The 17,485-nt window shown below is 33.7% G+C and overlaps 2 protein-coding genes across 5 annotated transcripts; one reads left to right on the top strand and one right to left on the bottom strand.

Moving 5' to 3' along the window:
* Nucleotides 1–4,683: 4,683 nt before the first annotated feature.
* Nucleotides 4,684–6,118, top strand: LOC123210553 (dof zinc finger protein DOF3.1-like). Its single transcript, XM_044628987.1, has one exon. It carries the CDS (start codon nucleotides 5,175–5,177, stop codon nucleotides 5,898–5,900), a length of 726 nt encoding a protein of 241 aa, XP_044484922.1. The 5' UTR covers nucleotides 4,684–5,174; the 3' UTR covers nucleotides 5,901–6,118.
* Nucleotides 6,119–8,293: 2,175 nt separating this feature from the next.
* On the bottom strand, nucleotides 8,294–16,710 carry LOC123211795 (NADP-specific glutamate dehydrogenase-like). 4 transcript variants are annotated; one of them, XM_044630700.1, is made up of 16 exons: nucleotides 16,346–16,710; nucleotides 15,248–15,854; nucleotides 14,514–14,643; nucleotides 14,202–14,403; nucleotides 13,779–13,865; nucleotides 13,619–13,678; nucleotides 13,431–13,517; nucleotides 13,148–13,219; nucleotides 12,891–12,946; nucleotides 12,465–12,550; nucleotides 10,757–10,847; nucleotides 10,501–10,658; nucleotides 10,292–10,383; nucleotides 9,784–9,864; nucleotides 9,063–9,136; nucleotides 8,294–8,720 (listed from the first exon to the last, which is right to left on the bottom strand). In XM_044630700.1, the coding sequence occupies exons 2-16, from the start codon at nucleotides 15,777–15,779 to the stop codon at nucleotides 8,645–8,647; spliced, it is 1,884 nt and encodes a 627-aa protein (XP_044486635.1). In that variant the 5' UTR covers nucleotides 15,780–15,854; nucleotides 16,346–16,710; the 3' UTR covers nucleotides 8,294–8,644. The 4 variants fall into 4 exon arrangements, 3 of the variants coding, with proteins under 3 accessions (XP_044486635.1, XP_044486634.1, XP_044486632.1); XM_044630699.1 differs by having other exon boundaries at nucleotides 16,420–16,708; XM_044630697.1 differs by having other exon boundaries at nucleotides 16,454–16,708.
* Nucleotides 16,711–17,485: the final 775 nt, after the last annotated feature.

Genomic DNA, 17,485 nt, shown 5'->3' with positions numbered 1-17,485 from the left:
ATGTATATTTATAATAAATATCGATTCAGATATCAATAATTATGTATCATCATGTGATCGATTATTTTAAATTAACAATAAGATGATGTTCAAACATATTATGATCCATCATCATTGATATTTATTATAAATACACGTAACATTGCTTAAATTTTACCTATAACATACAAGTATATTGATGTTTTGTAGAAAAATTATTGTCAGTCCACTACCATTAGACATTTTTTTTTGTAAATATTGTTTACCCCCGATTGAAACATTTTTTCATAATTAAATTTTTGATTATGTTTATTTTGTTTTCACTCATTCATTCTCGTATGATGAATATAGAATTGTTAAGAAGACTCATAATTATGCATTTTGATTGGCTGAAAAAAAAAAATCAACACTTAAAAACAAAAATTCAATAAAATTTGCTAGTATCAAAATTTGCGAAACCGCTAAGACAATGAATATGTGATGGGCTGAATTTGAGAATTTTCATATGAAGTATCTTTGCCCCGTTTGAGCAAACCGCAAACTAAAATGATCTATCCACACTGGTCGTGTTCCAATGCCAGTACAACAACATTATTATTATTTTTTTTGGCTGACGCAGAAGGTTTAGGCTAAAAAAAAGCACCACCATGGCCATGCATGAGCCCGACTGTTAGAGAGTTGGAAATGCAGTGAAGAATAATAATAAGAGTAAGTAAAAGCAGCGGCGAATCCGGAGAGAAACTAGGGCATGCATGCAAAGCAAAGCAGAAGGAGGTGCACGCCAAATGAGGCGTGTTGCACGCAACCAAGACAAAGACTAGACATTTGGAGTCGCTAGGCCGCCCTCAGTCACCGCACCATCACCACTTCTATAGCCACCGATTTCCTCCACCATGACCCACCACAACATCAATCAATGGCCATCATTTCCCTCGATCAATGCCGCTGTTTAGCGTGTGTATTTTTATGTGCACTCATTGAACCACAAATCTCACGCCATTTTAATCATATCATAGGTTTCATTTCATTGCCTATGGACCATTTAACCTTTCAAGATTTTCTTCTAAATAATAAAAGTTTTGAAAAAAGAAATCATAGTTCCTTGTCATTTGTGATTACAATGCGAGTAGCCAATTCTACAATAATTATGTAACATCACAATGTTAGCAGCCAATTCTACGATAATTATGAAACATCCATAGCTGGATTAATAGTTTAATATACTATTAAGATATTATCTGTTTTGAATATATAATTTTATTTTTAAATTTTAAGATCTAAAATATATTTTAATAGTTTAAAGAACTCATAAACTATTTAACTAGTATTATTTTATCATCCTTAAATGACGTAAGTAATACAGACAAACTCAACATCTTTTTCATATTTTATCAATATGAGATTTATCTAAGAGTCTCATAAATTATTTGACTACAAATGATACTCTCATAAGATGTTTAATAAATATAAGTAATAAGCTATAGGCCAAATGACTATTTCCCACCTAATGTTTAGTGCAAACTCAACTTTTTAAGCCTTAATTATTGAAAATTCAAATACTTACGCATCTGTTAAATTTCACTGATACTGTCAGGGATTAAATTGTTATTTACTACAATATTTAAAATATAAAAATTTATCACGTTTTTCCTTTTAAGTTTAAAAATTTAATAAAATTTTCTTATCCAAGGTTTGAAAAATTAACATTTCCTCTAGAGTTTTTTCAACCACCATTGTCAACGGCCGAAGACGGCAACGATTGTGTTCTCCCTCCTTCCCTACTTCTCTTTAAGTTCCTCGATCAGTGACGACTAAAAATGGAGTGGGATTGAAAGAGAAGTTGAGAAGGAGGCAGAACGTTGTCGTTTCCATCGTCTCTGACCGTCTGTAGTGTATTGAAAAAATCTTAGAAAAAAATATAAGTTTTTCAAACTTTGAGTGAGGGAATTGTTAGTTTTTAAACATAGAGGTGAAAATATGATAAATTTTTATTTTTAAAAATATTTTTATTAAATGATAATTTTAACCTTAGCAGTAATAATTAAATTTAATAAATTAATGAATATTTAGATTTTCGATAATTAATGGGTAAAAAAATTTGTTTGCATCAAACCTTGGGTGGGAAATAGTTATTTGGCCTAAGCCAGAAGGCAATACGAATTAAATTACAACTATGGACGGTTTTGATTTATGTTTTACCTTTGTGCATGAAATTTATGCATAAGTTTAATGGGATAATCTAATTTATTGTTAATTATGCCCTAATCATAAAAATAATCGGTGCTCCTATTTTCTAATAATTTTATAAACTTCAACTTTTTAATATTTATTATGAAGAGTAATTAACACCCACAAAATTCAAATTATGAATTTTCATTTAAAATTTAACTCTGATAACAAAAAGGACACTGATATATCGTTATAAAAATAAATGATCATATTGTTGTTGTATATTTAATTTAAAAAAAATGATCACATTATTGCTACCGAGATTGTTGGCAATTTGGTCAGATTTTGTAACCCGAATCATATTATAAAGAATTTAGTCGAATTTTACTAACTAAAGTGTAATTCAATCAGATTGCATCAATCAAGGTATGATCATATCAGATTTGGTTTAATCTCACATGAACGAATGATAGAATCTATTGCAATTAGTGCTATAATTATCAAATTTACATTTTTTTAATACAATTCTGGTCAAACTGTACTTTTACCCCGGTGTGTTTTAACAATTTTTACTAGTCTTTTTCCCAAAATTATGAAAAGTGAAATGATGTATATTTCCTTTTACCGTTAATTTCTTGTAATATAATTATTTTTAGTAAGAATTTGTAGTTAGAAAACTCGCGAAGTGAAATCTTATGATTTTATCAAACCTTAAATAGGTTTTTTTATAATTAAAATCTATTATAATTGATGTTATAATCGTTAAAATTGTATTTAGTGAGATTCAATCTTGTGGGCTTATACCTCTTCAAACGATTTCAATTAAATTAATTTTTTAATGTGATTTAATAATTTTTTTTTTTTAAATTATGGGAGGTGAAATGAGGAATATGTATTTTGATTGTTAATTTTTTTTCTGATGGAATTATTTTCGGAGTAAGATTTCGTAGTTTAGAAATTCACTTTCCGGAAACTTACCATTTGTCAAACCTTTTATGGAAACAAAGATGTACTCTTCCGATGGAATTTTCCAGGAAATTTAAAAATTTAATGTGATAAATACAAAAACAAACAACACCGGCACATAAATGACAGATTAGTGGGGGCCACGTTAGCAATAATCCAGAGCTTCCACATCCACTCCACCAGATCTGTCTGTCCCTAGCAGTTCCAGATGGTGCTTACGATATCATGGGGTTCTGCCACGTGTTTTCGGTGACATTGGCTACCGGGGTGGCGGCAGCTTAACGTTTAATCCCTAAATCGGTTCTAACACTTGGACGGCTCAGATGTTAGCTGTAATACATAGACGGACGGATGAGATTTGTTTATGGAATTCTAATGATGCCGTCGCTGGGCTGTCTTGCTTTATCTGCACGCTTGCTTTTGTGGGCTCAAAGGCTTGCTCAATGATAATTATTATTATTATAACAACAAATCAAAATTCAAATAGTAATTAAATTGATTTAAGTTAAATATATAAATATTATTTTTTAAAATAACATTATAATTTTGTCAGTTTTTTATTTTGTAATTATTCTTAATATTTTAAGTTAGTTTTTCCAAAGTCAATCAAGTCAGTAATACCATATTATATGTTAAAAAAAATTAAACTTGAAGAAAATAATTTTTTTAATTTTAAATTAAAAGAGAAATGGACGAAGATCAAACTTTATCCATTAACACTATAGAAAGGTAATGACTAAAATGATATTTAATACTCCGTGTTTGACTTATTTCACCCACTACTGTTAGTCAAAATTTTTAAAATTAGGTGGAATATTAATCCAATAACAAGACAGTTTGGTTAATTCGATAATTGAATCGATTAATTAATAGTTTAATTAATTATTTATTTAAAAATAATTTTTGATAATTTAAAAATAAATATTTTATAAAAAAACTTATTTTTTATGTTAATTATGTCAAATCTAATTTTTTATCTAATTTAATCCTATGATTTGAATAATTTATATAAGATCTAAAATAATTTAACTCTAAAAATAATTTTTGAATGAATTAAAATTGTTTTGATTGATGAATTTTGATTTAATTGATTAAATCAGTTAATTTGATCCCATTTTTTAATCTTTACTTTTTTTATTTTAATACATTAATCACAAAATTTATCCGTAGATTTTGACTATTAATAATTAATTAAAAATTCTTTTTAGAAACTTTAAAAATCCTCGCCAGGGATAAAATTATTAATAATTTTTAAAATAAAATATCATATAATATAAAAAAACAAAAGAAATTGAAGAAGATGATAAACAAATACTTTATAGTTAATGATACCCACTAAGACAAAAAAAAATTGCATTATATTAAAAGCTTCTAACCGTAAATTATTCGATCTCTTTTGACGTCCGCCACGCTTACAACAGAATGATTAATATTGCTATTATTAATTTAATTTAATTAAATCTAAAGTGAATTTACAGGATTAGTGGAAGCCTCTGTGGGGCTGCGCCTGGTTTTTTGTCTTCAAAACAGACAAGCCTAGCCGACTGGACTGGACTGACTCACGCTCAATCCCAAATGACGCAGACATAACAGAATTTCCACTGTTTTTCACTCCTGTTTATTTCAACTCTAGTGTTCACTCTTACGCGTTAACGCACACGGATTAGATCATCTTCTCATCTTCTTCCTCAGAAAATTCCCCCCTGAAGAAAGTTGAGCTCCTCAGGGAAATCTTGTTTCAGTGAGATTTTGTGTCAAAAGCTTTCTTCCTCCTATCTTTTTTGAGGTGGGTTTTGTTTCAAGGAAGCATGGAATTGGAAACATTTTTTAAAGCTTGATAGTTAGTGTTTCTTTTTCACTTCCGTGGAAACTTGCGTTTGTGTGTAAAAAAAATCCTCTACTTTTGTCCTCTTTTCAATTCCTGTTTTGGCCTTTTTGCCACTTCTTCACTTCAGCACTCCTAATTTCGTTTTCTGCGCCAAAACCCACTTCGCCAAATCGTCAGAAATTCATAAACGATCAATAAAAATTCAACCTTTTTTGTCTTTGAGAACAGAAAAATGCAAGATCCAACAATGTTCCAGGCAATGAAGCCGCATTTTCCAGAGCTTGAACAGCTCAAATGTCCGCGCTGTGATTCTACCAACACCAAGTTTTGTTACTACAACAACTACAATCTCTCTCAGCCGCGCCACTTCTGCAAGAATTGCCGCCGTTATTGGACCAAAGGCGGTGCCCTTAGAAACATCCCCGTCGGCGGTGGTACCCGCAAGAACACCACCAAGAAACGCCAGAAGCCTGATCCTGATCCATCCCGGGTCAACCCGACTCGGAAATCTCAAGAGCCGTCATCACATTCACACTCACAATCATTGTTGGGAGCAACTTCACAGGAAGCGGACGGGGGTGGCGATGGTGGTAGCTTGGACGGTGACCCGGGGAGGATATATGGGTTGCCCATGGATCAGGATCATAAGATGCTGGACATTCCAGGGAGCTTCAGCTCACTCCTGGCGTCTAATGGTGGGCTGGGGAGTGTCTTGGATGAGTTCAACCCAAGTGGGTCGGGTTTGAAAATGGTGCAAATGGGTGGTTATGGGGAGAGTTTTAATTCGGGTGGAAGTTCGGGTCGGCCAGCCGGGTTGGATCTCCAGGGAAATAATGGTGGTGGTGGTGTTGGTGAGAGTTATATGCAAAGCGGCGGTGGTGATTCAAGTTGTTGGAGTGGCGGTGGGACTGGTTGGCCTGATCTTGCCATTTACACCCCAGGTTCTAATTTTAAATAGAGCGAAGCAGAGAGAGTTCTATTAATTTATAATTTTGAGTTTAATGGTGTTAAGTATGGTGATTAATTATGGTAATTAGAGTGGGCAAATATTTAGGCAATTTTTCTTTTTTTTTTCTTTCTTGAGTGAGGGGTGTTTCATGTTGGCTTGTATGTGTTTTGGCTAAGTGCTAAGTGAAAGATGAAGAATTTAAAATTTCCTCATTTAATTGTGGAGTATTTGAGTCTATATATATATAATATAATGACCATCAAAGTCATTGGGTATTAGGGTTAGATTCGAATCGAATTTGAAATGAGCCGATTTTAACCGAGCTCAGTCAAGCTCGAGCTACTCGTCAGATTTTCTAATTAAAATTTTTGATATAAAACAACGTCGTTTTGATCAATATGTATTAAAACGACGTTGTTTTGATCAGTATGTATTAAAACGATGTCGTTTTGATAACAAAAAACGAATCGAGTTTGAGCTTGATTCGATTGAGCGTAAAACGAGCTAACCTTAGCCGAGTTTGAACTCGAGCCAACTCTATGTGAACTGAGCCGAGCTTGAGCTCAAGCGAGCTCGAGTTCGATTCGGTTCGAATCTAACCCTATTGAGTACATTCTTTTTGTACATTATTATCTAATTTAGATAACTAACATAAGGTGAGACTTTGGTTTTGTTGTGTTCTCAAGGAATCTTTGCTCCCATCTTAGATGGGATTAGCACGAAAATATAATAATATGTGTATATATTTTTTAATATATAATTGATCACATAAATAACATATCACTATATAATTGAATGATATTGAATTAAAGATAAATAAATATCAAATTATATAATGATACCTCATTTATGTATTAAAAAATTATATATATAGTATTGTTTTGAATAATTAGGATAATGCGCCAGAGATTATCATGTAAACTCTTTCTTTTTAATTTTAGATAATGGGGACTCTCGTTTGTATTTATTGAATGGATACACATAAAATATAGTGATTAAATTTATAACCGCTATAACGTAGGTCGTTTCACTTTAAAATAAATATTAATAAAATCTGGGAGTCTCACTTGTCTATAAATTACATGTCATGATGGGGGCGGAGTCTGGTAAAGTCTAGTGGTTCATTTATCCCCTCAATTAGTTTGGAACTTTTACATATGAATCTTATATGAACAATGCAAACTGAAAATATAGATGGAAAAAGGTATAGATGGAGCCATTTGTGGACGAATTATGTAATTGCAGTAGTCATCTAATGGGCTTAAGTTGAAGAGGCCATTGGGGGAGAGAATGGCCGTGTTGGGACGATGCAACTCCTAAAGCCAAATCGGATGCATCTGTGTCGATAACAAAGGAAGCATCAAAGGCTATGAAATGAAGAACCAAGGTGGTGGTGAGAGCTTTCTTCAAAGTTTCAAAGGCGGTCGTGGCGACAGGTGTCCGAAAGAATTGATCTTCGCACAATAGAGAAGTTAAAGAAGATGCTGCTGAGGCAGGTAAATGGCCACGTCAGCCAATAAGTGATGGACAAAATCTTATCAGGATCGACCACGACTCCCACGGAGGTTATAGCATAGTCGAGATGGTTGATTCTTGAGGTGGGGAAAGTGCATTATAAAAAAATTCACTTTTCAGGATTCTGACCGAAGCAGTTGGAAGACTTGCCGGAGGTGGTGTATGTGAGCTGTCTAAGAGGTGTCATAGACTAAAATGTGGTCAAAGAAGACAAGGATGAATTGTTGAGAAATATCTTGTAGATGGAGTTTATGGATACCTACATGTGCAGGGTGCCTTGGAAAGGCCAAATGACTCATATATCTAAAACAATAAAATTACATATATTTATTTTAAATATATAAATAAATATATATTTGATGTATATATATTTATTTGTAAACTAAACAATTGATACGTATAATATTTCTTTATCTAAAATCCCTGAAATGTCCTTTGCCAGTGTGGATTGAGTTGTATCATTTACTCTCTGTTAGTTAACAAATTAGCAAATTTATATTAGGTTTAGATGAATTTATGGAATTGTTTTATGAGTATGGCATGCATGAGCGTAAAGGAATTGGGAATCGGTAGTTTATCGAGCAAAGATAAGTTTGATGGAATGGGAGAAAGATACAGGAAATCCAAATTCCATAGGTGAAGTTATTTTGTTGTTCCAGTTTTGTCTTGTAAGCACTATACATACTTCATTCAGCTCTACCCACCACTTAGATTTTGTTTCTGTTTCTTTTATGCTTCTTATTTGCAATTTGTCAATATTCAAATGCGTTTTCAATCTTCTTTTCGGAAAAAAACTTGTAATTTCAAACTTGATTTTAAAAGCATATACATTTTATATAATACATTTTATTAAAAATGACAACAATCTTCAATTTTGCTATTCTGGCAGCCATACAATTGTTGATTAAGTTTTATTTCCACTGTCACTAAACATGTAATTTACAATATTGCAACAAAAATTTGACAGGGCTATTGCATTCTAACAGACAATTTTCTGGAAACAAATCTAAAGACACTTCCTATTCTACTACTAAGTAGACATTGTTTAAAATAAATTATGTGTCTGATGATAAAATGTCCACATTTTTTTTTTTTTTGGAAGAAACAATTACAATACATAGATGTTACAAAGAACTTTTCCTTCTGCCACAAGCAAATCTCCCAGCTCCATGATAGATGTTGATCAATAGAAATCAAATTAGGGGAGCATGTAAAGAATTGTATAGAGTTCTTGTGTTCTATACACACCCTTGATCGGTCATAGCTTGTGCGATAGTCAGAAAAGCGGAAATGACAGCTCCATATACCAAAGCACTGGCAAATAAGAGAAGAATATAAGAATACTAGACATCTCTTTAAGAAAGAACCGCATATTGAAGCATTGATACAATATGATATTTGCTGTGAATAAGCTTGAAGGGCTTTGGGCTAATAAACCAAAAAAAAAAAAAAAAAGGGTCATTGGGACAGTTTTGAAATAGGAATAGCATCAAATATGACTGCAGTGATTTCCAGATTGGCATTAATATGGACTTACTTAAAAGAGTTAATAATCACAACAGGAGAGAGATAGGAAGAAATGGTGCTTGATTCAAAGAAAATATTATAGTTTAAAAAAATTGCCATAACAGAGTAAATCTCTGCCTCAGTACTCACTCTGGACTCTCTTTCTGATAGCCAAAATCAATTGCTGCTTTGAGGGCTCTCTGGTAGGTCTGTTTCATTGCTTCCTGTCAAAATATGAAAAGAGTCGCCACTAAAAATGGTCATGTCCATTACACTTATATAAACTTAATTCTGGTTAGTAATACAACATGATATGAAAGATCTTGAAGGAGATAAACAAAATGCACTATTTCCTTATCAACTTTATTTTCAAGTGCCACTTTGAAATTTCAAAATAAAGTCATTTCACTGTCCACCCCCAGTTACTGTGCCCAAAACCACGCTTTTCCAAAACCCCCCACTTTTGGCCATTTTCATAGACTAACACACAGGCCCCAACGGTGGGAGAACGACCGGCGGTTTTTGGGCCACTTTTTGCACCACCCACCACTTGCGCATCAAAGTAGATGACCTCAGTGACAACCCCTGAAACCTGCACCCAAACACACACCCCACCCAAAACCCCTAATCCAAATAAAATCCGCGCTTTTCCAAAAACCCCCACTTTTGGTCATTTTTGTGAGCTATAGCATACAACCCTTAAGGGTGGGGGAACGATTGACGGTTTTTCAGCCAGTTTTTGCACCATCCACCCCAATCTAATACTTCATCAATGTGGTTAAAAGGTCTGAGATATTGAGATACATGCTTAAATCTACTTTCTATTTTTGAAGTTATATACGTCAACAAGAGATGAAATATATAGTTGTACCTGTAATTTGGATTCAAAGTCCTCGGGTGACCAGTGCATCAAATTGCACTCATGGTTCAATTCAAGTTCACCAGCAACAACCTGTAGCCAAGTTGGTCAACAATTAAAAAAATATACTTGGCGAAAAAATTTGACCAAAACCAAATTGAAATGGACGAATGTAACACAATCAAGCAGCCATGGCTCATTCATCCCAACTTCAACTCAAATATATGTTACAACAAGGGTTGAACATAGTCAACCTACTTCTTTTCAAAAGCTTAGCATGTCCAAAAGAAACCTATCATGCCATAAATCAGAGCAAAATTCAATATTGATCATTATCAGAATATGTTTAGCACAATGTACACTAAGCTATTATTGCACAAAAGGTACCAACCTATAGAATCAATCATGACCTGTCATTATGTTGTTGAACACCCTAGTTAAAACAAATTCTTGGCAGAAACCAATTAACCCAAACTAGAAAATCATAAACATTTATGTCATGTAGAAGTAAAGAACACACCCCTCCAGCACCAGCTGCCATGGCAGGAGCAATAAGAACATTAGCTTTTCTCAGAACATCAACCGCCTCACGGGTACATGGCATAGTCGAACCTAGGCAGCACATAATTATAGGTAATAATATCAGTTAATATGAATTTATTCATTTTTTCTTATAAAAATAAGGAAAAGTTACTTAAAGCCATTGCACCTCATATAGTGGATTACTACCTTCTACAAGTATGCGACAACCTGAATTAACCAAATTAATGGCATCGGACTGATCTATTTCATTCTGGGAAGCACAAGGAAATGCAACATCGCACCTTTCAGTCCAAGGTTTTGCTTCATCATAGTACTTGGACCGAGTATAAGTCTTTGAGTAGTCTCTGCAGATGAAACATATAGATATATCAATCTAAGAGTATCAAAATTGACAGTTTGATAATAGAAGATGAAAGATGAACCTAAAAAAAAAAAAACACACCTCAAACTTCTCTGCTGAGATTTGATGTCCCTCAAAAATGTTATTTTCATGTAATCAAATCCATCCTCATCCACCAAGTATCCTTTTGAATCTGTTCAAGATGAGGGCAAATGACTAAACAGAATTAACCGTACTAGTGCCTGTTCACCGACAAAGACAGTAAATAATTGATAATCAACACTGTCTTGACAAACTTTTATAGTCTAAGATCATTACTAAAACAAATATGCTGACAGAGTTTTAATTGTTTGCTTGGTAGTTTATGTACATGTATTAATAAATACCCTCAGCTTAGCTAGTTTGGTCACATTTAAATCTGTTAGGATTGGAACACTTGTCCTCAATCTAACGGTCACTCTTTATTATAAATATGTGTTCTAAGTTTCAAAAGAGGGGAAGAAAAAATATATTAGGGTTTTGGTTTGAGGGCAGCCATTCTTAGCTGATTTAGGGAGGTCTCCGGCGCCTCGAATGGCCGGAAAATGGGAGGTCCAAAACTCCTCGAATTGTTCGGTTTATCTTTGTAATGTTTTAGTTAATGAATAGTTTTAGTTTATTATGTTTTTTGTATTTTAATTTTGTGTTTTGGTTGAATAAGAGCTGGGTTCCTAACAAATGATATCAGAGCGCGTTCGATCCAACGGAGAAGATAGATGATGGTCGGAAAAGTGATGAGTCGCCGGAAAATGTTCATGGAAGAGGCTGACTTGAAGAAAAATCTCACAGAGAGAAATGAGTCCGAAAGCGCAAAAAGAGAAGAAGAGGAAAACGAAAATAGAAGAAGAAGAAGGAGAAGAAAATGAAACGCCGACGGAAGCGAAAAAGAAAAAAACAGAAGACAGAAGGAAGAAGAAAGAAGGACGAAGGAGAAGAAAGAAGAAAAGAAAAAGACAACGAGAAGAAAGAGAAAGGAGAGAGAAAAAAATAAATAAATAAAAAGAGGGCTGGGGGGCAGTGGCGGTGGCTTGTGGTTGTGGTTTGCTTGGAAAAATAGGAGACAGCTGTAAATGACAGCTTTGGATAGAGAAAAAGAAGAGAAGATATGGGGCGTTGGAAAGAGAAAAAAAAAAAATTTTAAAAGTAAAAATAGTGGATAGGAAACAACTTTGACATGCAGAGACAGCTTGAAAAAAAAAAAACTCATCTTGAGGACAAGATGATTTTGAAGGGGAGGGAAATGTTAGGATTGGGACACTTGTCCTCAATCTAACGGTCACTCTTTATTATAAATATGTGTTCTAAGTTTCAAAAGAGGGGAAGAAAAAATATATTAGGGTTTTGGTTTGAGGGCAGCCATTTTTGGCTGATTTAGGGAGGTCTTCGACGCCTCGAATGGCCGGAAAATGGGAGGTCTCCAGCGCCTCGAATAGCCAAAAAATGGGAGATCTCGAACTCCTCGAATTGTTCGGTTTATCTTTGTAATGTTTTAGTTAATGAATAGTTTTAATTTATTATGTTTTTTTGTATTTTAATTTTGTGTTTTGGTTGAATAAGAGCTAGGTTCCTAACAAAATCATAATAGAAACTATACATGTATTTTCAAAGGAGAAGCTAACATGCTCTCACTAAAAAGATCTAGGCTGCCATGAGAAATTTTTGAGTAAAAGATGAAAAAAGAAAATCTAAAAACCTATGTTAATCTAGTTTCAGCACTAATCTTATAAAAGCGTCCTAACTTCTACGATGTTCACCAAGAACAGAAATTTACCTGAAACAGTAACAGGGACAGCACCATAGGCAATAAGCTTTTCTAAAACATGCATTGCAATCTTTCCAGAACCACTTACAACACATCTGGGTGAGAGATTCATATTGACTAAATTAATATCAACAAACTTGAAAAACAACTTTCAGCAAAACGTAAAATTTTAAGCACTTATTAATTTATCAAGCAACCGAGATATATAACTAAAAAGATGAACAAGAGATGCTCATAAAGGTAACATTACAACAATTTATAGATTCCAGTAATCAGAAATACTATGTCTTAAATGCAAGGCAATAAACCATCAAGAAAACATAGAATTCAAATTGTAGTCTTATGGTCATTACAGCACAATAACTCTACATTAAGTTCATGAGTAATCAATTCTAACGAGCATAAAATGTGATAATAGGAAGTTGAGTGAGGAACCTCAGTCCCTTGAGCTCCTTATTCATATCAGCAAGAATAAGCTGGGCAAAGAAAACCTACAAAAAGATTTGGCCTCGTTAAATTGCAAGACTTTTAAAACAAGGGAAAAAAATAACCAAAAAAAAAAAAAATCATTAGCCCATGATGACAGAGTCAGAAAACAAACGCATGCACTCTCACATTACTTCACTGTAGTTCCTATTAACCCACCCCCACACCAAAATGGAATCAAAGAGTTGAAATGAAATATTAATTACCAGCCCATAACCAGTAGCTTCAGTTCGAAGGCTAGACCCAGACCAAAATATCCTTGGCCCTGTAAAACTTCCCTGCATAATGCATACACAAGAAGCAATACGTGATGTCTTTAATCTTACGAAAGTGTGATAGACTGAAACAATGCAAGGAACCACTCATAATTAAGGAAATGACACCAAAAATAATAATAATGAATATATAAGAGAATACCGAGAGTATAAGAAGAAAAATACAAGATAAATTCAATGTGTCACACAACCTCTTTTAAGTGTTTTTAAGTACCTGAAAATGACCAGCAAGACGTCTGTATTGCCCAAAGAGATATCCCATCTCTCGTGTGCCAACACCAATTTCTTCTGATGGAAGGTCCTAAAATTACACAAAACAGTACATCAGGTATGGAGATATGGATCATACAACTCAAAGACTTCAGAAACACATTAAAAATAAAAAGGAGGTTCTTAAGTTACCTTATCAGGGCCCAGATATCTATAGATCTCGTTCATGAAACTTTGGCAAAAGTGCATGATCTGCCAGCGTGGGTTTCACAATAAACTGTAAGAGAAATTTTCAGAATTTCTAAGAAGTTTCATATTGAAATAGCATCTTACTATAGAACAAAGACTTTACCTCATTATCACTTTTGCCTTTCGGATCAAAATCACTTCCACCTGCTGCCCCTCCAAGTTTATACAGTGATAAAGCATTCTTTAATGTCTGTAAAACGAAGAAACTATGATACTGTGTAGCAGTTGAAGCACACAAAAAAATTTCAATGATATTATAATCTATGAAAGCCATTTTGTGTTTGCTAACATCTATGAAATTAGTTTTATGATTTGTTTATTTATCTATTCATTTTTGGGCAGCACTAATTCAAGATCCGGCCTGTTATAGAGAAAAGGGAGCTTTTATATTTTATAAACCACTTCAAGTGACATTGCAAGTTAACCAAAAAGGATAAAGATAAAGAACTATTTAGTTAAGGCATAAAGTTGGGAAACTGAACTATCAAGGAGTCCAAGAACATTAACACCAGACTTCAGACAGCACCTGCTCAAAACCAAGAAATTTGGCAATGCTTAAGTTCATTGAAGGATGAAAGCGGATACCACCCCCGCATGGACCCAATGCCTGGTTAAATTGTACCCGAAAGCCTCGACTAACATGAGTCTCACCCCTGTCGTCCACCCATGGAACTCGGAAAACAATCATACGGTCTGGCTCTAACAACCGCTCCATGATGTTGACATAACTGAAAATCAATTAAGGCAAATGATGAGATTGGTGATCTGCTCAACCATAGACTCCTTTCTTTTGGATAAGATATTGCACCATAATAAACTTCATATCAAAGGAACTCACTGGGAATTTTTCGCAATCACTCTTTCTAAAGCATGGACAGCTTCTTGCACAGATTGTATGAACTCGACCTCATGAGGATCCCTTTTCAATGCGGCTTCAACAATTGATCCAGCCGTTTTTGACATAAGAGCTTCATTCAGTTGTTTAAAAAAAAAAAGTCAGAATGCAGTCTTAGGGAAGACAGTGGTGTGAAAATTTATAATTGTGTCACAGTGTTACGGGGATAAGAAATTTTAATGCAAACATTGATATCATTATGGATGTAACTAGACTGATTGGTCACTTCTAAATTTTCGTGCAGAAGAAAGAGAATGAGCTAATGGAGCCTCAAACTGTTCATTTTTGCGTATCTTGCAGACACACTATTAAGAATGCTCTGGTTTCAATCTATTGATTACTTTTGTTGCAAAACTTGTTATTATTAAAGAAAGAAGAAAACATATAGCAACCAGTAAAACGAAAAACCAACTCCTTTACAAGTAGCATAGTCATTATAATTCATAAATAAAAAATCAGAAGGTGCAATATCCCCTGCAGATTATTCATAAATCATTTATTTTTCTGAAAGTCTTATCAGTACATTTGAACTCAAAGAAGCTTCATCTTTTGTAAAAGCAGAAAACAATATTGGCATAACTCTTCATGTAATAGAAATTCATAAAATTCAACAACCAATGGTAAATGTTGTCAGTTTCCACACAAGCCCACAAGTATATCAGTATGGAATGCCAAACCTTTTACATATACGGGTTTGTCAACAATAATTTTATCCTTGGATGCCATTTGAAGACGAAGAGCCTCTTTGTGAAGCAAACTGTTGTTGTGTTCTTCAAGTGCACTCATCTGCATATTCCTACTTCCTTCATTCCCATAAGGATTTCTTCTATGCTTCCTACCATACTCTCTGCAAATGGAGCAGAATATCCTTGGAGTTCCTTCTTTCACATCAACATATGCCCACTTGTAGGTATCAGCCCATTCCTCCCTCCACCTTTTCACCACTTTTTTCTTCCTTTTTGCTGGTTTTGTCTTTGACATGTCTTGATCATCATTGGGGAGTTGAGAAACCATCCCCATCTGCTTGGTATCATCATGCTCATTAGCAATCGGTTCATGAGGGCCACCCATGAGAGGAGTATTAGCAAATGATGGGTCATCATCCCCTGGTCCAATTTCCAGATCAATCTCCTCTCCAAGCTCTCTAACAACCAGATGATGCCTTTGTGCCTGCTGAATCAAATTCATATCATCCATAGTGGAATTCATCCCTAATCCACCGACCAGCAGCAACCTTCAGCATGACAGTATTACCCACACCTTAAATTCACAGTACTCTGCAGTCTGTCATCAAAAAACATTTCTTAGATTTTCCTTTGGTCTTAATAACAAATCCTCAAAAATAATAGCAAAAAATAAAAAAAGAAATACTTCTAAAACCAAACAACCTAAATCATAAAACTGTACTTATCAAATCTTTTCCTACACCCCCCAAGAAACTTAAGTCAGCAAAGTACTCAGATAAAAGCCAATTATCAAATTCATACCATATACAATCAACTAATCACACACACAGGAAAAACAAAAAATCCAAGCTAAATACATCAATAAAACTTACTTATCTCATAATTAATTAAAGCAGAAAATAACTGATTGACTAATTTAAAAATTCAATCCAAATTTCATTGATTTCATCTTCACGTTTCCAACACCACACCAATAGTCCTGAAAACACTCCCTAAAAAAATTAAATGCACGTCCCACTCAATCATAGAATTAAAATCAAACACAGTAACAATTCAGAGCTTAATCAAAAGCCACGAAAGAAAACCAACCTCAAAACTGAACAACTAACAAAAATCAAATTCTTAGCAATACCCAGAAGAGAATTCGGAGTTTTGATCAATACCCAGATGGTAAAATGACGAGAAACCGTAAAATACCTGAAGAATCCAACAAAAAGTTGAAAGTTTGAACAAGAAATAACCGAGCTTTTTAGAGTGAAAAACAGGTTCCTTTATTCTCTTTTCTACGAAATTTAAACTTTTGCAGGTGCTCTGCTCAGAGTTGTTGCTAATCAGATTGTCCACAAGCTCTGTGATCATATGTGTGAGCGAATTTAGGGAGAGATTCTTAGAAGCATGGAAAGAACTTTTTATTATCTGTTGTATCACAGTGGGCGCTTTTTTTTTTTTTTTTGTGGGGGGGTGTTAATTAATTTAATTGTTAAATAAAGTTACTACAATAGTTGCAAAATGAGAAAATGAGTTATTTTGGTAAATAATTAAACGGAGAACGACTGTTTTTCGGCAAAATCATGTTGGTAAGTTGAAAATCGGCAAATCCTCACTCACATTTTGGTAAATTTTGTTGCATTTTTAATAAGGGTAAAAAAATAAAAAAATAATGCTACATGTATATAGTTTGATTATACAAAATAAGAATATAGATAATATATTATTACAATAAAATTATATATATTTATTTTAAATACATAAATAAGTATACATTTGATGTGTATCATTATACGATTGGATGATTTTGAATTAAATATAAAATAACACTCAATCACATAATGACACATAAAAACATATACATATTTATATACTTAAAGTGAATATGCATATTATTGCTCATCCATTTTATGTAAAGTTGAATTTTAACCAAATCAAGTTTGAACAAGATAAAACTCGTTTTCAACGACGCTCGGCTCAAGCTCGTCAAGCCTGGAGAATAACTCATCTATGTTTAGCTCACTACATGGATTAAGAGTTCGTGTTCGTGTTAACAAATCGAACTTGACTTGGGTTCAAATTTATGATCGATTTTCAAATATATTTTAACTTAAGTTTAAACTCAGGTTCAGGTTCACTAGAACAAAGCTCGTATTGTCTTTGAACAAATTTATTTCAAATCTAATTCTAATTTTATATGCACAAAATTAGGGCTGGATTCGAGCCGAGCCGAGCTCGGCT

Source organism: Mangifera indica, chromosome 3 (genome assembly GCF_011075055.1).
Source record: "Mangifera indica cultivar Alphonso chromosome 3, CATAS_Mindica_2.1, whole genome shotgun sequence".
In the NCBI taxonomy this organism is placed as follows: Eukaryota; Viridiplantae; Streptophyta; class Magnoliopsida; order Sapindales; family Anacardiaceae; genus Mangifera; species Mangifera indica.
The sequence above is the reverse complement of the archived record's forward strand: the minus strand, read 5'-3'. Positions and strand labels throughout refer to the sequence as shown.

What these genes read in the sequence shown, in the direction of transcription:
- LOC123210553 (XM_044628987.1), top strand. Translation starts at nt 5,175, where the DNA reads ATGCAAGATCCAACAATGTTCCAGGCAATGAAGCCGCATTTTCCAGAG.
- LOC123211795 (XM_044630700.1), bottom strand. Translation starts at nt 15,779, where the DNA reads ATGAATTCCACTATGGATGATATGAATTTGATTCAGCAGGCACAAAGG. An exon ending in AAGGCAAAAGTGATAATGAG is followed by an intron (nt 13,679 to 13,778) that starts GTAAAGTCTTTG and finishes CCACGCTGGCAG; the next exon opens with ATCATGCACTTTTGCCAAAG. An exon ending in TGGCAGCTGGTGCTGGAGGG is followed by an intron (nt 9,865 to 10,291) that starts GTGTGTTCTTTA and finishes ACTTGGCTACAG; the next exon opens with GTTGTTGCTGGTGAACTTGA.